The sequence below is a fragment of the Phoca vitulina genome, unplaced genomic scaffold, assembly GCF_004348235.1.
Source record: "Phoca vitulina isolate PV1807 unplaced genomic scaffold, GSC_HSeal_1.0 scaffold22, whole genome shotgun sequence".
Lineage (NCBI taxonomy): Eukaryota > Metazoa > Chordata > Mammalia > Carnivora > Phocidae > Phoca > Phoca vitulina.
Genome location: NW_022589725.1, coordinates 17,021,892 through 17,044,305, shown reverse-complemented (window position 1 = coordinate 17,044,305; position 22,414 = coordinate 17,021,892). Strand labels below are relative to the sequence as shown.

General features: G+C 55.3%; 1 protein-coding gene across 1 annotated transcript; it reads left to right on the top strand.

Moving 5' to 3' along the window:
- Positions 1 to 274: 274 nt before the first annotated feature.
- ADRA1D (adrenoceptor alpha 1D) lies at positions 275 to 18,127 on the top strand. Its single transcript, XM_032419350.1, has 2 exons — positions 275 to 1,610; positions 17,417 to 18,127. Exons 1-2 carry the CDS (start codon positions 494 to 496, stop codon positions 18,016 to 18,018), a joined length of 1,719 nt encoding a protein of 572 aa, XP_032275241.1. The 5' UTR covers positions 275 to 493; the 3' UTR covers positions 18,019 to 18,127.
- Positions 18,128 to 22,414: the final 4,287 nt, after the last annotated feature.

The window sequence follows — 22,414 nt, the reverse complement described above, 5'->3', positions numbered from 1 at the left end:
TCGGAGCGGGTGCCAGCGCCGCGACCCCTCCGGACCCCGGAATTGCCGCTCGCCCGGCTCGCGCTGCCCCTTCTCCGGGCGCGTGGGGCGCCCCCTCCCTCGGCGCCGGCCGCCCCCTCCTCCTCCCCGGCGCTGCCCCTCCTCCGTCCCGCCCCCCGCGCCCGGTCGAGAGCGCCGCAGTGGCTTTGCCTGCACTGCCCGGCCCCTGAGCCGCCGCTCTGCCCGCTCGCCTGGGCACGCTCGGAGCGGCGCGCGTCGCCGGCCCCGGCTCTCCGGCCGACTCCGCAGCCAGCCTCGGGAGCCCCGGCCGCCGCCCCCCGGCCCCGCTCCTCTCGCGGACCGCCGCGCCCCGCGCTACAGGAATTCGGGCAGGACCCCGACGGGACCCGCGCGCCGCGCTGCAGCCGGAGCCCCGCGGCTATGCCCGGGGCCCCTCTCCTGGCCAGTCGCCCGTCCTGCGCCCGGGCCCGGCCCCCGACGGCCGCGCGTTGAGATGACTTTCCGCGACCTCCTGAGCGTCAGTTTCGAGGGACCCCGCCCTGACAGCAGCGCGGGGGGCTCTAGCGCGGGCGGCGGTGGGGGCGGCGCGGGCGGCGCGGCCGCCTCGGAGGGCCCGGCAGTGGGCGGCGTGCCGGGAGCCGCGGGCGGCGGCGGCGGCGGCGTGGTGGGCGCGGGCGGCGGCGAGGACAACCGGAGCTCCGCCGGGGAGCCGGGGGGCGCGGGCGCGGGCGGCGAGGTGAACGGCACGGCGGCCGTCGGGGGGCTGGTGGTGAGCGCGCAGGGCGTGGGCGTGGGCGTCTTCCTGGCCGCCTTCATCCTCACCGCGGTGGCGGGCAACCTGCTGGTGATCCTCTCCGTGGCCTGCAACCGCCACTTGCAGACGGTCACCAACTATTTTATTGTGAACCTGGCCGTGGCCGACCTGCTGCTGAGCGCCACGGTGCTGCCCTTTTCGGCCACCATGGAGGTTCTGGGCTTCTGGGCCTTCGGCCGGGCCTTCTGCGACGTGTGGGCCGCTGTGGACGTGCTGTGCTGCACGGCCTCCATCCTCAGCCTCTGCACCATCTCGGTGGACCGCTACGTGGGCGTGCGCCACTCGCTCAAATACCCCGCGATCATGACCGAGCGCAAGGCGGCCGCCATCCTGGCACTGCTCTGGGCCGTAGCCCTCGTGGTGTCCGTGGGGCCGCTGCTGGGCTGGAAGGAGCCCGTGCCCCCTGACGAGCGCTTCTGCGGCATCACGGAGGAGGCAGGCTACGCCGTCTTCTCCTCGGTGTGCTCCTTCTACCTGCCCATGGCCGTCATCGTGGTCATGTACTGCCGCGTGTACGTGGTAGCGCGAAGCACCACGCGCAGCCTCGAGGCGGGCGTCAAGCGGGAGCGCGGCAAGGCCTCGGAGGTGGTGCTGCGCATCCACTGTCGCGGAGCCAGCACGGGCGCCGCCGACGGGGCGCCCGGGATGCGCAGCGCCAAGGGCCACACCTTCCGCAGCTCCCTGTCCGTGCGCCTGCTCAAGTTCTCCCGCGAGAAGAAGGCGGCCAAGACGCTGGCCATCGTCGTGGGCGTCTTCGTGCTCTGCTGGTTCCCCTTCTTCTTCGTCCTGCCGCTTGGTGAGTGACCCATCTCCCACCAGCCCCTTCCTTTCCTCCTTGAGCCTGTGGCTGTGCCTTCCGGGCACCCGGACGGACTTGGATGGCCTTCCCAGGCAGAAGGTGACTCTCCACCTGGGCATAGAAGGTTGACTTAGTAAGTTCCCTGGTCTCTTAGGCAGGTGCACTTTGTGGTCGACAAATGAGAGGCCCCTCGTGCTTGCAGGATTCATTTTGCAGGCTTCTGACTTCTGTCCTTACCCCCTCTGAATGGCCATGACAAGTCCCGGGCTTGTTTTAACACTCCCGAACCCCTAAGTATAAGAGATCTGTGGCATCTGTGCGGGCGTCTGCCCCATAGTATGTGGTCAGCAGTGTATATGTTCCTCTAAATACCGCACCACAACACACACACACACACACACACACACACACACAGATACAAATTTCAGCTCCCAGAGGTGGGTGCACAGTGGGTGGGCCTCCATTCATGCGCAGGTGCAGCATGTACATGAGCAAGGACTAGAAGCCACCTGCTTTCTCCAGGAACTCATTCAGTTTCAGATGGCTAGGAGACCCTCCCCACCTGGTATCTGTGAATGCGCTGGGCTCTCGCTTCTGAAATCTCCTCTTGGAGGTTGGGGGAGGGGGGGCGGCCTGTGTGGGATGAGAAGGAAGGGGATAGGAACAAATTATCAAAGGGAAGGTTAATATCGTTCATCATTATTTCTGACATTGACTGAGTCCTTTAGTTCTTTAGAGAACTTTCCTGTTTCTTTCAGCAGCCTCCCTGCAGTCCTGTTCTCAGGGGCTTAGTCCCACCCCCTGAAGGCCCCTCCTGGAAGCCTTGGGGCCGGGTCAGCACAGGGAGGAGAAGGGGAGCATCATCTCTGGGGACGCATTTGCCCTGAGTCATTTTGCCCATGGCTGCAACTTCAGCCGGCCCAAGGCGGGCCTCCCCTGCCTTTCCCAGGCCTCGCTCCTGCCACACTCTGCCGCGGGGTCAGGAAGGGGACAACGGCTTCCCTCCGGCTCCCCTGCAGGCCCTCGCCACACAGAGGCCACGGTGAACTTTATATATTATAAATTAGGGTGTCACTCTCTGCTAAAACCACTCCATGCTTTCCAGCTGCCCTGGGAACAAAATCCAGACTCTCCACCGTGGCCTGTGAAAGGGTGACCTTCAAATTTATTATTGTCCAAGCCGAAATGAGACGTTATGAATATTTATGCTGGGATCACAGGCACAAAGCGGGACAGTGGGGGCAGAGGGGGCAAACCCGGACATGTGGTCCCCATCCTGGAAGGAGGGCGCTGAGTGATGGCCTCACGGCTTGGCTGCCCAGCCCCTTGCTCACTGCATCCTTTGGCTCCTCTGACCCTCTTCCAGTTCCTTGCCCAGGCTGAGCTCCTGCCCTTGCACTTGCTCTTCCCTCTCTCTCACCTGCCCTCCCCACCCCCTCCTGGCTAACTTTAGGTCTCCATTTAAATGTCCCCTCTTCAGAGAGGTCTTCCCAGATGCCTCAGCCTCAGTGTGTCCTTCTCTGTACTCTCTCCCTTGGGGAACAAGGTTCTCTTCCTTTCCTGTCTCCTTAGCTGTAATGACATCTGCATGCTGCTTGGTTGGTGTTGACTTCCCCGCACTGGCCCGAAGCTCTTCAAGGGCAGGGCCGTGTCGTTACCAAATGCACAGCGCCCAGCGCAGTGCCCGGCGTGCAGACAACAATGTGGCACAGCAACAAGGACCACAGGCTCTAGCACCAGACAGCCTGGGGTCAAATCCCAGCTCCGCCCCTGATGGGCTCTGGAACTTCAGGCAAGTCCCTGAACGGCGCTGTGCCTCTGTGTCCTCATCTAGAAAATCGGGGCGGTGGTGATGGTAGCAGCGCCCATCTGCAGGGCCGTCGTGAGAGTTCAGTGAGCTCTTATGGGTAGATCGAACCACTGCTTGTCACGCACGCCCTGTGAGCTTTTGCTTTTGTAGTAGCTGCTCCCTGAGTAAATCACTGACTTGAAAATCAGCCAGCCAGAGGTATTGTGGGGGTACAGGGAGGCATGGACACCAAGCAACATACTTGGGGGGGCAAGTAGGCAGGCAGGAGAAAGTCAGTGTGGCCCCCCCTTTAGAGACCTGCCCCAGATTTAGTACCTTCCCCACCAAGCTCCCCACCCAGGCTGCTTTCTCCCACCAACCAACCCCTGCCCTGTCCCTGCCCAGACGTACCCCATCCCGGGTGCCCTCATTCCCCCCGGCCCCTCGCTTCACACTGCCTACCCCCCCCCATGGGGAATGATCAAACTGTGTACAGAATGCCACCTCCCATTATGTTCTTTTAACTTCTTTTAAAATTTCAAGTTACAGAACAATGCACAGATAAGGAGAGAATGATACACTGAGTGTCCTGTACCAATAATCACCCATACCGAACAGAGGTTAACATTTTGCCATATTCCCCTCAGATCCCTTTCTCTGTTTCTCTCTTCAAAGAAATAGAACACAGCCAAAAGTAAGTTCCCTCCTGCTGTCCCTTCCTCCTTTTCTCCCTCCCTCCCCAGAGCTAAATCTGGAGTCCGTCAATCTTACCATTCATATGTTTATACGCTTACCACAAACATCTGTATCCATAGTAATATAGAGTATTGTCTTGTGTGCCTTTAGGATTTATATAAAAGGCATTTTGCATGCACATCATTCTTCAGTTTGTCTTTTCCATGCAGTGTTACGTCGCTGAGATTCACCCGTGCTAGTTCATCGTAGCAGCAGTATGGTATTCCATTTGAGAGTATTCCACTTTGTGTTGATGAGGTCTTGTGCTGAACATTTGATTTTTCATATTTTTCACTGTTAACAGTCAACACTGCAAAGGGCTACTGTTTTCAGTTTTTGTTTTTTTGTTTTGTTGAGGTTTAGAACCACGTGCTCCTCTTCCAGGAAGTCATCCCTAAATTTCCACGGCCTTTGGCTCTTTTTCAATCCCTCCATCTCTGCTGCTTCTCACACTTGGCGTGGGGCCCCCAGTGTGTCCTTGTCTCCTCCTTCCTACCAGTCTGGGCTGTGCCCAGCCTCCTGAGCCCCAGAGTAGAGCCCAGGGCCGCTGGTGGAGCCGAGTTGAGTGGAATCTGGCAATAGTGAGCAAGCAGGACGGAGGCCAAGCAGGGAAACAGAATATTCTGATCTGCCTCTGCCATGGTACGGCTTGGAGGGCAGGGCCTTCAGTGGGGGCAGGAGTGGCTTAAGGGCTGTGCAGAAGGGAGAAGGGGCCAGGCGGTCCTGACACCACCCAGCACTGGGCCCAGGCCTGCGAGAGGGAGGTTCCTTTGAAGGACCAGGGACAATTCTGAGCAGCAACTTTGGGGAGGAATGTGGAATCCAAGGGGCTGGCATATCTTGGTATGGAAGTGCCAGCATATGGTCGGCGGGGGAGGATGTTGGGGACTTAGGTAAAGGGGACCAAGAAGGAGCATGGGGTACAGCCTCCCAGAAAGAGGATGGAGGGACAAAGAGAAGAGCGGGGCTGGGGATAGAGCTTCGGGGAGTACCCACTTTGAAGGAACCAGAAGGAGGCAGAGAAGGGGGCCGCCAGGGGATGTGGCATCTCCCTCCTCCCAGGCCCTGGTCCCCAGGCCAGGTGTGATGAGCACCAGAGGTGGAGGGATTGAGCAAGAGCATCGTGTGCCAGCCAGGGCCATAGCCCGTGGAAATGAAAGCACCTAGCAGGGCCACAGCCCAGGGGTTGTCGAACAGACCCAGGGTGCCCCTCACCCACTCGTCCGCACTCAAAACAGTAGAAGCACGAGCCACAGCCACAGTCTGTCTGTCCCTGTCTGACCCCAAGATGCCAGGCAGCAAGGCCAGGAAGGGAGGTACTGGCTCCTTCCGGGGCACCCGGGAAGCTGTGTATGGACACATGACGCGTCACTGGCCCTCATGAGGGGGTCCCCACCTGCTTGCGCCTTCCCTGCTGATGCCGTGCCGTCCACTCCACAGAGTGCCCACCAGCCTGGTTTGCCCAGGACAGCCCCGGTTATGCCCGTCGACCAGCGTGATTACTAGCAGTGCTCCCCTTTCGCTCTCAAAGGTGTTCCAGGCTGAAGGACAGAATATAGGGTCACCAATCCTTGGGGCCTTTGGAGGAGGGGCTCTTGGGGCAGCCCTGCCCTTGACAGATAGGCGCCCCCTGCTCTCACCTCCGCAAGCTGGCGTGGAACTGGGTGCCTTAGAAAATCACAGGACATTGTGTAAAGGTCCCTCCTGACGTCTAAAGGAACCCAAACTTACAGAATGCATGTGGAGAGCAGTTCACGCCTGCAGACTTTCCGGGGGGGGGGGGGGGGGGGGGGGGGGGGGGGGGGGGGGGGGGGGGGGAAGTGCCCCTGATGAAAGCCTCCACCCCAGGGCACTTTGTGCAGGAGGCCTCTCATCCCCAGAGGTCTGGGCCCGCCTTTTGGGGTAGAAATCCCTGTGAGCAAGAGGGGAACAGAGGAACTGGGGAGACCTTGCCCCAGCAAGCACCTATCTGCACAAGAGCTCCCTTCCTCTCCCAGGAGCCCCCAGACGTTCCCTTGCTGTTCTTATGGTAGTGGCGCTTCACGGCATCTGGCTTTGGTCTGCCCGGCAGGGGCCCCCTTAGCCATCCCCAGAGGTGGACCTGTCCCCTGGGACCTACACACACACACACACACACACACACACACACACACGCACGCACGCACGCACGCGCGCGCACACACACACGCACGCACGCGTGCGGCAGCCCCACCCCCTATTATTCCCAGCCACCACAGACAGGCCCTTGTGCTGCACTCCAGGCTCCCTTCTGTTGGGCAGGTCACTGAGCCTCTCTGGCCTCTGAGTTGGCCTCTGAATGTGCTCGGTCGTGCAAAGCAGCCTCAGAGGCTCAGAGCCCACAGTGCCCTCCCAAATACGCGTCAAGGTGCACAAGCTGTCTGCAGGCTCAGCTATGAGAAGTCCCAGGACAGTCCAGCCACTGTCCCAGGCCCCCTCCTCCCGCCGTCTGTGAGCCATGCCCAGGCCTCCCTCCTGGACTGTCAGGCTTGGCCCTGTGATATCGCTGCCCCGCCTGGCCCCCCTGGATTCAGTTAGGTACTCCTTCATGCTCCCCAAATACTCTGCACATGCTTTGATCACAGTACATTGTAATTGCTAGAATTGTTACACATACCACACAATGTGAGGACAGAGGAAACTATACATACGCAGACATAGAAGAGCAGAGGTATTTGTGGGGGGCCCTGTGGCTTGGGAGACATGAATTGGAGAGTGCATGAGAAGAGGAGTCACCAGATGAGACAGGATGCCATCAACAGGAGAAGGGGTAAATAAATGGTGCTGTTTTCATTGGCTGAACTACTATACAGCTAGGAAAAATAACAAATGTGTTGCCCACAGCAACGTGGATGAATTTCATGGACACTATGCTGGGCAAAGTAAGCCAGATCTGAAATTAAAAGCACACATACTATATGATTCTGTGTGTACAAAGTTCAAAAACAGGCAAAACTAGTCGATGATAAAAGTCAGGATAGTGGGTATGCGTGTTGACTGGAAGAGAGAGCAAAGAAACCTTCCGAAGGGCTGAGAATGTTCTAGATCTTGGTCTGGGCAGTGACTACATTGGCGTGTTGCATATGTAAAGTCATCAAGCTATACTCTTAAAATGCATGTGCTTTATAACTTGACTGTCATTATCGGATGCCTTAATTAGAAAGAGAGAAGGTGGGAGGAGGCAGAAGAGAGGCTTGAGCCATGCTGAGGAGTCGGTGTCCAGACTGGAAAGCACACGTGGGCAGCCAGCTGTAGACGGTAGATTCCTCATGTGCATCTGAGTGTTGACCAAATGCCAAAGGACTCATCTCCGCACATTCCCTGAGGTCGTGCAGGGGCCTACAGTCGCAGGGGGAGTGGGAGGGGATGTTTGTGGCAGGTCCTCAGCGGTGACATCACCGTCCCTGGCCTGAAAGCCCAAAGAAAGGACTGGCATGACATCTCCTAATTGTGCCTTTGCAGCACCTGGCACATAGTAGGTGCTCAGTAAGTGTGTGTAGAGGGAGGAAGTGGTGGACCCCATGGCCTCTTCACATCCCCCCCCTGCCCAGGGTCTGAGTGGTAAAGTACAGCACCCCCCCTTTTTTTTGTTTTCTTTTATTAGGATAAGAACACTTAACATGAGATCGACCCTCTTAACAAGTTTTGAAGTGTACAATACACTATTGTTAACTGTAGACACAGCGTTGCACAGTAGATCTCTAGAATGTATTCATCTTGAGTGAAACTTTATTTATGCCTACTGATGAGCAGCTCACTACCCGCCCCCCCACCATTGCACTCTTTGATTCCCATGACCCAGCTTCAACAATGCCAACCCAAGGCCAGCCTTGGTGCATCCCAACCCCCACCCACTCTCCCAGCGCTGAGGATTATTTTGTTTCGTTTTGTTTTCCAGGATTATTTTGAAGAACATCCACACGCCGTATCAGTTCATCTGTAAATTCTTCAATAGACATTTCTAGAACACAAGAACTTTTTTTTGAAAAATAACCACAATCCATTATAATACATAAAAATAATTGTTTAATATCACATATGGTCTATTTAGTGTTCAGATGCTACCAGTTGCCTCATAAATCTGTAGTTTGTTTGAATCAGGATCTGAGAAAGGTGCCTATGTTGCGTGTGGTTGATTTGCCTGCTAGGTCTCTTTAATAGGTAAGATTCCCCTCCTCCCACCTTTTCCTTGCAATTTTTTTTTAAAGATTTTATTTATTTATTTGACAGAGAGAGACACAGCGAGAGAGGGAACACAAGCAGGGGGAGTGGGAGAGGGAGAAGCAGGCTTCCCGCTGAGCAGGGAGCCCGATGTGGGGCTCGATACCAGGACCCTGAGATCATGACCTGAGCCAAAGGCAGACGCTTAATGACTGAGCCACCCAGGTGCCCCTTAAATATAATTTTTTGAAAAGGAAATACATGCACATAAAACAAAATTCACAAGGTACTAAAAGGTATACAATGGAAATTCTCCATCACACCCATAAGCTTCCTATCTCTTCTGCCCATGGGCAACCAGTGTTGTTAGTTTCTTGTATATCCTTCCAGAAATATTTTTTGAGTGCATACAAGCAAACATACATCATTTTCCCTCTTTTTCCTAGGCATAGTACCATTCTGCCTGCACTGTTCTGTCCCATTGCTTTTTACCACTTCATATATCCTAAGAGCTTGTTCCCTGAGGGTACATATAAAGCTGCCTTGTTTTTTTTTTTTAAAGTTGAGTCTTCATGAACTAACCATAATTTATTTCACCAGTTCCCTATTGATGGACATTTAAAAAAAAAATTTTTTTTAAGATTTTATTTATTTGTTTGACAGAGACACAGTGAGAGAGGGAACACAAGCAGGGGGAGTGGGAGAGGGAGAAGCAGGCTTGCCGCAGAGCAGGGAGCCGGATGCGGGGCTCGATCCCAGGACCCTGGGATCATGACCTGAGCCGAAGGCAGACGCTTAACGACTGAGCCACCCAGGCGCCCCTTTTCCTTGCAATTTATTTGGTGAAGAAACTAGATCATTTGTCCTGAAGAGTTGCCCACCGTCTGGAGTCTGCGTCCCCACAGGGCCATTCAGTGTGTCTCTCTGTTCCCCGTACGTCCTGTAAACTGCCTTGATCAGAGTCAGGTTCGGTGTTTTGGCCAAGAATTCTTCTCTTTTGTGCTGTTACAAGTGGTCAGGGGCTCAGGTGCCTGATAAGATGTCTCAGGCTCAGCTCATACTTTTCTTCCCCCAGAACCTGGAAGCAGCCCTTTTTTCTAAAGCGCCTTGGTCTCTTTAGTGGCCAGTGATCACTTAAAGATCACAGTCTGAGCTCTCAGCTGTTCAGTGATACTGAGTTGGCCCCTGATTCAGCAGACAGAGCTAGGAAGTACATTTTATTTTTTCATAAAAGAAAAATACACCACTGACGGGATGTACCTCCGCCTACATGCCCGCAGCTATGGAAGGGCATCCAGGGCCAGACAAATAGTTCTCTGCCAGCCCCACAGAGTTCATGGGTCCTGAGGCAAACATGGGGGCACAGGACTTCTGATCTATCCCTGGTCCATCTCGAGCCAGAGGACCTGCCACTTACCTCTCACCATGGAAAACTGGCAGTGCAAGGAATTCAAGAGAATTGGCACAGCTGGCCCCACGGTGCCCTCAAATCACCCCTTCATGTTCTCACAATCCATCTGAGACCAGACCCCTATCCGGGTCATCTCTTCTTGACAGCCTTCCGTGATTGTGCCCACTTCAAAATGGCCTTATCTCCTACCACTTTCCCCTTCCCCTTCTCTGTTCCAGTGATCCCAACTTCTTGGTTGTCCTCCAACTTCTCAGGTTCCCTGTTGCCTCAGGGCCTTTGCACATGCCCTTTCCACTGTCTGGCATTCTCTTTCCTCAGATAGATGCATGGCTCAGTCCCCCCTCGGGGTCTTTAGGTCTCAGCTCAAGTGTGCTTTATTAGAGAGGTTTATTTGACCCTTTACAGTATAGCAAAGAGGTCTGCGGGCAGCAGAGGTCCCAGGCTCTCTTGACAGAGGAGCTATTGAGCTCCAGAGTCAGAGCCACTAAGCGAGCAGTTGTGAGAAGTGGGAGAGAGAAAGGGAGCATAAGCGGGGAATTCCTTCTCTCCTAACCCTACTGGCGAGAAGACACCTGGCTATCTAGGAGAATGTGGTATTTTTAACCCCACTCTATCTCTCTGGCCAGAGAGAATGGCTGCCTGTGGATAGAAAATTCCCTAGTGATGGAGGGGGTGGGAAAGGGGGCAGGCTGGGGTGCAGCCTACTGGTCAGCTGCAAGTTATGAGCAATCCTGGCTGTGAATTCTGACATTCTGCCAAGAACAAGTTCCCTTCTGGTGATGCCAGAAGGATGCTGTTAATCACACAGTCCACCCCATGGCTTCTGAGCTATCATCCCCAACAAGGCTTGGCCAGATTGGTCAGCTTCAGCCTAGCCAGCATCTAGGTAGCATCTCCTAGACCTGGACATCTCTGGTCCTTCGGCGTGGGGACTGGCCTGTGATCATCAAGGCTGCAAACACAAACCTCACAGGCTGCCTCAGTTTCCCCAACAATGTGTGGGCCAGGCTGGCCCAGCCAACATGCCATAGAATGGGCTTACCTGTGGACATAGGAGAGGCCTTGCCTTTTATGACTAGTGGATGTCCAGCCCCCCTGGACATTAGGTTAGACTCCTGACAGAGGCACCCCAATATAGGGAATGGGGAAGGCAGGTGGGAGCAAGCCTGATGGGAGACTCACATGAGAGCAAGGTCAAGGAGAAGAGAGAAGCAAGCAGGAGTTGGGTCTGTGCTCATCTCCCACCTGTGTTCTTACTGCCTCTCCTCACAGGTGCCTAGATGCGGCCCTTCAGCCCCTGCTCTGGGGCAGGCACTTGTGTTAGAGGCTGGGATGAAAACATCCATCAATCTCATTGCTGCCTTCAAAAAACCGGTAGTCTGGGAGGGTAGATAGAGCAGTAACAAATTTTATTAAAATGCGGGCTTGCATAAGAGAGCCCGTAACCCAGGCTTGGTGGGGAGGACGCATGCCCCAAGGCTCGAGGGCTGGGACAGAGGAAACAGTTGGGGCCAGGCAGAAAGGCAGAGGGAGCCCAGCCCCTGTGGGAGGACCTGCTGGCAGCTTCATCCTTCGGCTTGTGGCCAAATTTGGAGGGGAGCAAGCTGCAGACAGCATTGGGTCCTAAAAAGCCTTGAATGCAACACAAGAAAGCTTGGGCTTAGTCCTCAGACCCGCTGGAAGCCACTCGCAGTTTTCAGAGGTTTAAGGAGAGAAACCAATTTTAGAAAAAGCCTCCAGCAGCTGTGTGCAGAGTGGAGAAGCCAGAGGACCCTTGGGGGCTGTCACAGCCATGCAAACAAAATGAGATGCCAGACTAAGCAAAGGTTTCAGGAACAAGGTGAAGAGAGGGACCCCGCTAGAGAGAAAATCGAAGGCACCAGGCATGATGGCCAGTTGGACATGGAGGGTAGAGAAGAGGGACTCACTGAGCAACCTCGGCAAGTGTTCAGCACCTACTGAATTGTGTGTTCACTGTGCCCAGGAGGGCTTCAGGGCCATGGGAGTGTAGTGCCAAGCAAAACAGGCACGAGTCCTGCCCTAGGGACTTGGCTGCAAGTCAAGAGAGATGCTGGACAAAATGAAAACTAACTCAAACAGTATGGGAGGAGGCGGTAAGTGCCACAGAGAGCAACAGCCCCAGTTGAGGGGGATGGGGAGTGCTGGGGGGGAGGACAGTGCGATTTTACATGGGAAGTCAGGTGAGGGCACGAGCCATGTGGCTATCTGGGAGAAGAAGATGAGGAGGAAAAGCAAGTGCAAAGGCCCTGGGAGTGTGTCTGGCATATCCAAGAAGCAACATGGAGGGCAGTGTGGCTGGAACAGGTGGGGAAGGGAAATAGGCAGGTGTAGACAGAAAGGATAGAGAGAATGAGGTTGTAGCCCGAGAAGCAGGAGAGAGGTTGCAGCTGGGACAAGGGCACGCTTGAAGGGGACTGATGGATGGAGCGCACCACCACACAAGTCGGCATGCTGACCTTGGGCAGGAGAGGCTCCTTCTTACCAAGGAGGAGAGGTGAGGAAGGCTTGAGCAAGTTCGCAACTTCCTTGGCTTCTGTTTTCTCTGTGAAACATGAATTGAGTTCAGCTGCTCCAGGCGAGGCGAAGGGGCAGAACAGAGGCTCAAGGAGCTGGTGCAGGACTTGGGGAGAGTGGGCTGAAGGTGAGCGGCAAGGTCCCTGGAAGCCCCAGACAGAGCTGAGTGCGGGGACCCTAACGTATTCAGGGAGGGGGTGATTCGCTCTGCAGTTCTAGTCTGGATGAAGTACAACCCAAATCCAGAAGGATGTGGACATGGGAGGATTGAGGAGGGGACATGGGAGGTGTGAGTGACTAGTAGCAGTCTCAGCTAAGCAGGGATGATAGGAGAAATCCAAGGGGCTGGCAGAAGGTCAAAGTACAGATAAGAAAGAGAGGCCAAGAAGCTGCAGTCAGCAGTGGAAAACGGGTTTTAAGTGAAGAAATGAAATGCTCAGGTTTTCTTCTAACAGGATCCCCCAGGATCGAGCCCCACATGGGGTGGGCTCCCTGCTTAGCGGGAAGCCCGCTTCTCCCTCTCCCACTCCCCCTGCTTGTGTTCCCTCTCTCGCTGTGTCTCTCTCTATCAAATAAATAAATAAAATCTAAAAAATAAAAGGATCCCGCAGGACGCCTGGGTGGCTCAGTTGGTTGGGCGTCTGACTCTCAATTTCAGCTTGGGTTGTGGTCTCATGGGTGGTGGGATTGCCCCATGTCGGCTCCAAGCTCAGCAGGAAGTCTGCTTGGAGATTCTCTCCTTCTGCCCCTCCCTGCACTCACTCGTGCTCTCTCTTCCTCTCTCTAAGATAAATGAATAAATCTTTTAAAAAAATAATAATAACTAAAAGGATTCCCCCCAGCTGCTGCGTGGAGAAAAAGGTGCAGGGGCACAGGGACAGGTGCAAGGGGTCCACTTAGAAGGGCACTTTGGGTAGATGATGATAGTAGCTGAGACCAGGGGGTGGCACAAAGTGGGGGGGATTCTAGGACCAATAGGAGTAGGTGATGGATGGGATGCAGGGTGTGACAGAGCGGTTGGAATGTATGAAGCACCAATTTTAGTATATGTGCTGCTGAAGTGAGCACTGGAATGTATGAAGCACCAATGATGTGCCAAGTACATGTGGAGGGCTTACCCTTTAAAGATGAGATAGACATGGGGTGCCTGGCTGGCTCAGCTGGGAGGAGCATTTGACTCTTGATCTCAGAGTCATGAGTTCGAGCCCCACGTTGGATATACAGATTACTTAAATAAATAAATATATTTTTTAAAAAGAGAAGATAGACAGGAAATTGATAGTCACCTGCTATGTTCTTGGCACTTGGAAATGAGAAGATGTGCTATAGGGAGGGTACCCCTAACTGCAGGGTTGGGAGGGGTGGTATGAGGAGGGCTTCCAGGTGGAGGTGTCTCTGGAGCTGTCACCAACAGGGAGAGGAAAGAGGAAGGGCAATCCAGGATGAGCAGGAGCAAAAGCTCCCAGGCAAGCCTGGGGAGCCCGCTGCGGCCAGAGGGCAGCAAGAAGTCAGCGTGGCCATTCAGCTGACGCACAGGAAGACAGAAGTAAGACTGTTGAGGGAAGCGGGAGCCATAAGAGAAAGGAGAGCAAGGGTGTGATGCTGGGCGCCAGTACGGAGCGGTGGGAGGCTGAGGGAGGGGGTCCCACACAGGCCTGTGTTTCCAGTGACAGGTGTCAAGTTGAGTCCGCAGGGCTGGGCTCTCTGCCTGCAAGGAAGGCTGTGGGAGAGGGAGGCAGGTCGGGGCAGAAAAGGGGGCTGCCAGGCACTGAGAGACAGTGGCCTTGTCTCAGAGCCCCCACAGGCTTTCCTGTAGCTGGGCTCAGGGGCTGGCACAAGTGTGTGTCAGGCCGCTGCAGAGGGATGAGAAAGCAGACAGCCGAGGTTGGCCTGAGTAGCCACAAGTCAGAGTGGCTGGGGGAGCAGAAGGCTGGGGTGGCCGGAAAGGGGCTTGTCCACCGAGGCCCCCACAGCCGGGTGGCATTGCAGGGACAATGCCCATGAGCCAAGTGCCCATCCTCAGGGGTCTCGGGGCAGTTCCCCATTTCATCCATGCATGCAAAGGGCAGGGACGTGCTCACAGCCCCCTGGGACCCCAGAGATCTTGGCCAGAGGTTTGAACTGATGAGACAGGGTTGGGGAGGGGGCAGGACAGCAGGGAGAGTGAGACTGGGTGCAGGGGGGCTTGGGGGGCAGACTGCGGCCTTCTGGGCAGAGGTAGCTGTGAGGCTCAGAACTGCCACTTTTGGGGGGGACAGAGGTGCTGTTGCCTGTGGAAGCTGGAGCCCATGCACAGGCGTGTGTATTTTCCAGGCAAGATGTCCGTGAACGGTGGGCAGAGAGCTTATGAAACAGTAGTGCCAGATGCTGTCAGTGTCCCCTCCATGCCACCCCTTGGACCTTCAGGGCACATCAGCCAACTTCCATCCCAACACCTGCCCGCATCTTTGCCCAGGGCCTTTCTCCACCCACCAAAATCCTCATCATCCACCCACACAGCAGGAAGCGTGGGAAATTAACACCCTTGGGAGTAGCCCATCCAGTGACTGATGGGAATGGGGGTGTAGATACTCTCTCACCCCACTGGTGGGACAGCTCTGAGGTTCTTGAACTTCATGGTATCCTAGAGCTCCCAGTGGGATTGTGCCCCAGTTGCCCACAATGAGCGACTTGCACTTGAATCCTTGTCTCAGGGTCTGCTTCTGGGAGAGCTTAAAGTAAAACAAGAACCTCAGCAGGACACAGTAGGAAAATCTTGGGGCAGAAAGGCTGAGTATGGATCCCAGGTCTTGTGTGTAAGGAATTCCCAGCCTGTAGCAAGCTTCTGCACAGGTTGCTTGAGCATAAAATAGAAGAGTGTTTATAAAACGGTCCAGGACATACTAACAATATGCCGTGTCGCCCACCAATCTGAGTAAAAACCACGCTGATAACGATGCTGTTTGGCCAGCTTCAGGCTTGCAACTGAAATAGTCCACTGATTTGTCATCCTGGGCTAAATATAAAGGAACTGTGGCCTGAGTCAGAGTTATTTTCAGCACCGTGTCTTACTTTGCAACCATTGAGGGATGCTATTCAGAGGGCCACCTTCCTGGAGGCTGAAGTCAACCCTGGTGGCCCCCACATTCCAAGACAACTGTCTAACTCCTCTTCCAGGGGAAATTGCCTCCTCAGCGTGTGATGACTGATGCCCCAGCCTCCCCCAAGCCCACCAGGTCTTGGCTTCTGTTTCTGGCTACTCTCCAGAGCTGGGAACTGGGTCTCTTCCCGGGGTGGAGTTGTCCTCTCTCAAAAGCCACCGAAGAGGGAGAGGGGAAATAAAGAGACGCCAGTGTTTATTAAGAGCCCGCGAAGTCCTGCACTCTGAAATGCATGAATCTTCACAACATCCTTTCCGGAGAAATTTTGGATTTCGCAGAAAGCGTGAGACTTGGATGGCTCACTAACTTGCTCAGGGCTGCATGACCGCAGTTTCGAAGGCCTGTGCCTCGTGACGCTGGGTGACTCCTTCTGCCACTGCCACCGTGTGTCTTGGCACCGAGATTTCTCTATATGGTGGGAGGTGGGGGATGGGCAGGTGCTCCCAGGTCAAAGGGGGGGCCTGGTGCCTCTGCCCCCTCAGTAGGGGACCCTGCTCTCATTTTTGGGGGGCAAAGGGAGAAGAGAGCAGGGCCCATGATTTGTCAAGGACCCCTGCCCCTGGCCCGCTTAGTCTCACGGACACCTGCAACTTTTGCCTGGGGTGGGATGCTCCTGCCACCTCCCCCCCACCCCCACCCCCAGCTGCTGCTGAGGATGTGAGAACAAACAAGCGTGGCTTTTGCTTTCTGGGTCATGCCCTTGCATTTTGTCAGGTGCCTTTTGAGGACAAGACCCCCCAAGTCGGTGGTGGGGATGCCAGGGGAGAAGTGTGTGAGGAGGAGGGTCTTTCTGACACAGCTCAGGTCCCAGTGCACACACCCCCTCCTGCCTGGCACTCTGCTCCCTCAAAGCCACCCCCAGAAGCCCCCCCAACCACTTCCACTGGGACAGCCCCGCAGACCTTCGCTCCAACAGCCATGGGCATTGTGTTTATTGAAACTTAATTCTAGGCTCTGTCTCTCGCCTGCTTGAAAATATCCATGGCTCCCAACTACCCACAAATAAATGTGGAAATTCCCAGCATTTCAGGCCCTTCACCTTCTGTCCCAAATGATGTTTTCTCGGCATATGGCACAGGACATTTCCAGAACCCCAACTTGTACTCCTCTTGCCCACCTGTCCCCTCCACTCCTAACACCCTCTGTCCCTCCTCATCCTGCCAGGCTCCTGTCCATCCTCTGAGAACCCTGGAAACCCCCCGCCCCACATGCTGAGCACTACCATCACCCTGTCTTCATTCCCTTGATAGTTCATGCACATAGCTACTCAGGGAATGGGGCCCTGTTTGCTGTGAGCCCAGCACAGTGCCTGACGTGGGGCAAGCCTTGGTCAACATTTAATTCAAAGGTGCTTACCCTTTTTATGCTACAGATTTCCTTGGGCATCTGGCAAAGCTTATGGGAGCCCTTCTCGGAGTTACGCTTTCAACTGCTAAAACTAAAATACAAAGGATTGCAAATAAAACCAATTTCGCTGAAAACATCAAAATATTTGTGAATGAAATCTGTGACTTAGTAAGTGATGTGCTTCTAGGTTAAGGCATTAAATAAGAGGATCTAGTGGTGCGTTCTGATGTCTGTCATTTCCAAATGGTGAGCAGCATAGACAGTATTTCAAAGCATCTGCAACAACTGAATGTGACAGGAAAATATCTGGCAGGACCTGCTCATATCAGGTTGAATCGTAGGAAACTGCCAATCTGGCACCAGTTTTGAGCTACAAGAACCGTGATTGCATAAATGGCTTTGTCTCCTTCTACTCGGGTTTGTTGCTGACGCTCGTCTTGGGGGAAACGCGCAGTATCAGGTAGATGTGAGTAAAATGGAAGATGATTTTTCCTCATCCAAGTTCATGGACCCCTCGAATGATATCAGGGACCCCTTGGGGGAGAGAACCTTGAGAGCCCGGAGTTGACGACTGGGCCCCTAGCTGAGGTCTTTGCGCCCAGGGGCTGCCCGGGCCTCCCTCTCCCCGAGCGGCCGTCTAACAGGCGTGGCTCTCTGCCCCCCGCAGGGTCCCTGTTCCCGCAGCTGAAGCCGTCGGAGGGCGTCTTCAAGGTCATCTTCTGGCTCGGCTACTTCAACAGCTGCGTGAACCCGCTCATCTACCCGTGCTCCAGCCGCGAGTTCAAGCGCGCCTTCCTCCGCCTGCTGCGCTGTGAGTGCCGGCGCCGCCGGCGCCGCCGTCCGCTCTGGCGCGTCTACGGCCACCACTGGCGGGGCTCGACCGGCGGCCCGCGCCCTGACTTCGCTCCCGGCCACGACGCCGCGCCTCCCGGGGCCCCGCTGGCCCTCACCGCGCCCTCGGCCCCCGGCTCCCCCGGCACGCCCGAGGCGCAGGCTCCCGTGGCCGGCCGTCGAAAGCCGCCCTGCGCCTTCCGCGAGTGGAGGCTGCTCGGGCCGCTCCGGAGACCCACCACCCAGCTGCGCGCCAAGGTCTCCAGCCTGTCGCACAAGATCCGCGCCGGGAGCGCGCAGCGCGCAGAGGCCGCCGGCACCCTGCGGGCGGAGGTGGAGGCCGTGTCCCTGGGAGTCCCCCACGACGTGGCCGAGGGCGCCACCTGCCAGGCCTACGAATTGGCCGACTACAGCAACCTCCGGGAGACTGATATTTAGGGACCCCGAGCGAGGCCGGGGAGTGTGCTGGGGAAGGAGGAAAGGGGCTGCGGGTGGGGGAAGGGGGGAGGGCGGTGAAGGAGGCCGGCTTTGTTCAGGAGGCCGGGGCCGGATCAGGGACCCGGACACGGATCAGGGCGGCTGCTCTGTGGCCTCCCTGAGGAACTGAGGCGGGGGTGGGGCCCTGGAAAGGTGAAAAGTTGTGGCCCCCTCCTGGACACAGGTGCCTGGAGCTCCTCCTTTCGGAGAAAGGGGCTGCGGGTTCCGGGGGCGCCATTTGCTCCCAATCCCTGTTTGAGAAATACTGCCCCATCCATGCCCTGAACCCTGGACAGACAGCCTCAAGTGTGGCGAGGCAGGCCCGCCCCTCCTCTTGGGGAGGAAGGGTCGCAGAGGCCCTGCCTGGCTGTCCCCAGTGCCTCCCCGAGGGAAAAAGTCAGTGGGACCAGGGCTTTTCCATGGACACAATTTCTCCTTACTGACGACTGGAGGAACCCAGCGGACCTGCCACCACCACCAATAAGCTTTGGTGGCAGATTGGATGAGCATCCTACAAGCCTGTTGTATTTACCCATGGACTCGCTCCCCCTACAGAGGCTCCTCCATGCATACCACATCACCTGGCCCTGCCCCTCATTATGTCCCAAGGGCCTTACTGTTTACACTCTGTACATAGTGCCTGTGCCCATCACTTCTTGCCGGGATCTGGAGCCATCAAATGGGGAGAGCTTTATTTGTCATTTTGAGACATATTTATTGGTGAGAGTACTTCTATTTTGTCCAAACTGTGCAAACTGTCCCTCTTCAGCTTGTAACCCATAAAGAACTACCTTTTTTTTTTTTTTTTTTTTTTCTAAAGTCCTTCAAGTTCTAAAGCCCCACAAGAGGATAGATTGGGTCTGCATTCACCTTTCTAGTTTCAACTTAACTATCTCTTTAACTGATGGCTGCTACCCTCTGGGACTTTTAGCATGACCAAAGGACTCAGGGGTTTTGTTGGCTTTTAAAATTTACATGATTAGTCTTGGGAACCAAACAGTAATCATAAGCATAAATTTTCGCTTTGTAAGTCTCCCTAGATGAATCTGTGATGCCCTGAGGGCCTCAGTGAGGAAGGTGGCCATCAGTTAAAAGGGTGAAACATTACATGAAAAAATATACAAGCCCAAGTAGACAAGTGGGTGAGTGAGAGAACACCTACCTAGGAACCATGCTTGTTAGCTCTGAGTGAAATGTCCAACACTTGTCCCATTCTCAAGAGATTGCAGGTAGTTCAGTCTTCAGCTGGATAATATCAACCACATACATACAACCAGAGTGGGGATGGTGACTGTGGTCCAGTGGAAAGCTGGTTAGGCGATTCCCCAGGGTGTCTGGAGTGGGAATGTTCTAAAACTGGAAGAGCCAGTTGCTGGGGCCAACATGGACCAGTAGTTTGAACCAGAAGATTCCATCCTATACTGAGGAAGTCATCTGTTTGAAAGGTCACCCCAATTTTAGACCTCTCACCCCAATTTTATAAGGTAAAAAGATAGCCAAGAGTAGACATTTCATACTGTGGGTCTGCAGCAGATTCTAGACTTTCAGGCCTGGCATCCCCCCCAGGCACAGGAAGGGCAGTTTAAGGCAGGTGCTGGGAACATAATGCACACCCCAGAGAGGGCCCACTTTACAGCACATTGACCACCCTAAAGCTGGGGACAGTCCTTGTTATCTTCTCACAGAGGTGGGGGCCATCCCTCAAATCAGGGGTCAGCGAAGGGGCTGACCCCCTTGTTGGAGAATTGAACATTGGGCTCCTGGGCAGGGGTTCCAATAGCAGGGGAGGGTCTCTGAGCAGGCGAACGTGGGCTCCCATGTGCCAGGGCAGTTGAGCCCACAGGAGGTCAACAGTGCAGACAAGGGAGCAGGTTGGGGAGGGAACCTTCATAAGGGGGATTTTAGGGGCCCTACCTGCCCTGGATAACCCAGTAGGTGTGCAGGCAGGTAGGGCTGGCAGCTTGCCCAGTACTTTCTCTAGGTGCAATGATTAATCTGCAAAATGTATCTGCTGTTCAAGCCTCAGCCGCCATCTCCCGGGCACAGGGCCCTCTGCACACAGCTGTCTCTTCCTGTACCCCCATACCAAGCCTTCAGGAGATCAGGGAGAGCTACAGAGCCCCCAGAGAGGCTGTGCCACAGGGACCCTCCAGGGACCCAGTTCTAATCATCAATAAAGCACTGAGTTGCTGACCTGGTGTCAGGACATGCCAAAGTGTCATAGAGTGGCCCAGAGGGATGGAGGGACTAGCAAGAGCCCTTCTAGAGGAGGGAGCCTCTTGCAAGTGATTTTGGGACATCTGGAAGAAGTGCGTTCACTGCATCATTTCCTGAGTCCTCAGGCACCCCAGTCCACACATCTGATTAGAGATACTGTCTCTGAGGTACATACAGAAAATGAAGCCCTTATCTCCAGGAAGGCCTATGACATGGCAGGGTGACCGGGAGAGTGGGAAGACTCTCTCAGCACGCATCAAAATGGGAATAAGTGTTCCTTTGCACGATCTTCAAGGAATGGGGTGAGGCCTTGAGGGAGTTTGTGAGTGGGAAGGGGATGGCCCTGTGAGATGGGACAGGGACAGAACGAGCCTCCAAGAACACTGGCATTTGCCTGAGCCCTTTGCCCCTCACCACCGTAGAAGGCTTCCTTCCTGCTGCCCGCTCCAGGCCCCAGTCCAGTCTGCCTGCTGGGCTCTTGCCACCCATCTTACCTTGCTTCCCACACTCTTTCAGGGACCTCTGTCCCCAGCCCCCCGAGCTGCTTTTGCAAGTCACCTGGGACGTCCCATTTCCTCAGTCTCCTCTGTCTCTGCCACAGTCCACGCTGGCGGCTGCAATGTTCTTCTCCCTGCCCGAGCCACGCCCCTGGGATCTCTTCTGGTCCCCTGACTACTCTCTCTCTCTCTGCCTCCTGTGCAGGTGGGCGCCTCTCTCTGCCCTTATATGTCCCCCAAGGTTTTCCTCTCCCTTTTCTCAACTCCACGCGATCTCATCCACTCCAAATCATCTCAATGACCACTTGTACATAAATGGCTCCCAAGGGTTTGTCCGTAACTCCAGATGTGTGTTCACCCTCCCCTTTGGTGGTTCCCAAGCAGCCCAAATACAAGCCCACTCACCTCCCACAAGGCCGTCTCCTCGACTCCATGTGGGCATGACGAGGCCACTGGTGTTGAGGCCATAAGCTCCCAGAAGTCCTGAAACTACCCACCTTCTCCCCTCCTTCATCTTCCCAAGATCTTCCTAGATCCCCTGCTCAAAACTAAGCCTCAAGTGTCCCTCGGCCTCACTGGTGGCTCATACCAAGATCATCCTGGCCTAGAGCCCACTGATAGAATCCATACCTATGTATGGGGAGAGGGCTCCCTGTCCCCAGAGCTGCTCAGGGCTGGGTGTGAGTGTTCATTAAATCCTGGATTGATGGAGTTGGCCCACTGACCCTTCCCTGGGACACTGCCCCACTGCCCACCTAATGCTCAACATCACTGTCTTTGCAAGACCCTCACCCCCACTGGTTCCACCAGCCCTCACAAGGCTGGAGCCTAGTCCTCCCCCAGCCAGAGAGCAAGCTGTGCCTGGGAATTCTACAGAACACCTGCTCTATGGGTCATGCAGCCCACCCACCCCTCCACCTGGAGCCCCATCCCAAGCCCTTAATCCCTCCTGCTCCAGGCGCTGACAGGTCCTGGCAAAAGGTTTGGGACCTCAGTCGCCCTCCTTTCAGTGACCTGTCAGAGCCCCGACTCCTCAGTGCCCTCCTGACCCTGTTTCTATTTCCATCCTGTTGCACCCCCAGGGAGTTACATGTTCACCGGCCACTTGGAAAGAATTTCCTTTTTTTTTTTTCCTTCTACTTCTTGTGGCTCCAGCGAAGCACAAAACCAGATGCTTGTCAGGGCTAAACAGGTCCACAGCCTCTGCTCAGAACAGCTCTCTGTGGTGGTGCTGGAGGTGGGGCCTTCGGGCAGGGGGGCTGCCCCGGACTCTCCCACCATTCGGAGCTGGGTTTCTTCCCTTCCCCAGCCACACCCTGGCAGGAGCAAGGAAACAAAAGGCATGCTGAACAGGACCCCAGCCTACATTCTCAAACTGCTCTGGTCTGGGGAAGAACTAAGCAGGAATGGCAGGATGCATTTAGAATTAAGAAGAAATCCAGGAGCTGGGGCCACGACAGCCTGAGCTCCCGAGCCAAAGGGAGGGATGCATCGGAGGCAGTTAGTTGCAGGGCCCTCCCCGGTGAGGTCTGTGGACCGGCCCTCCAGGGCCTCACCATTCACTCAACTCCACCATACCGTGTGTGTCTACCTCTTTCCGTCCTGCCAAATCCGAAGAAGGGGTCCCCATTCCCACTCCTATG

Bases quoted from the DNA above. Each gene is read 5' to 3' on its own strand.
- ADRA1D (XM_032419350.1), top strand. From the start codon at position 494: ATGACTTTCCGCGACCTCCTGAGCGTCAGTTTCGAGGGACCCCGCCCT. The intron at 1,611-17,416 runs GTGAGTGACCCA...TGCCCCCCGCAG, and splicing joins CTTCTTCGTCCTGCCGCTTG to GGTCCCTGTTCCCGCAGCTG.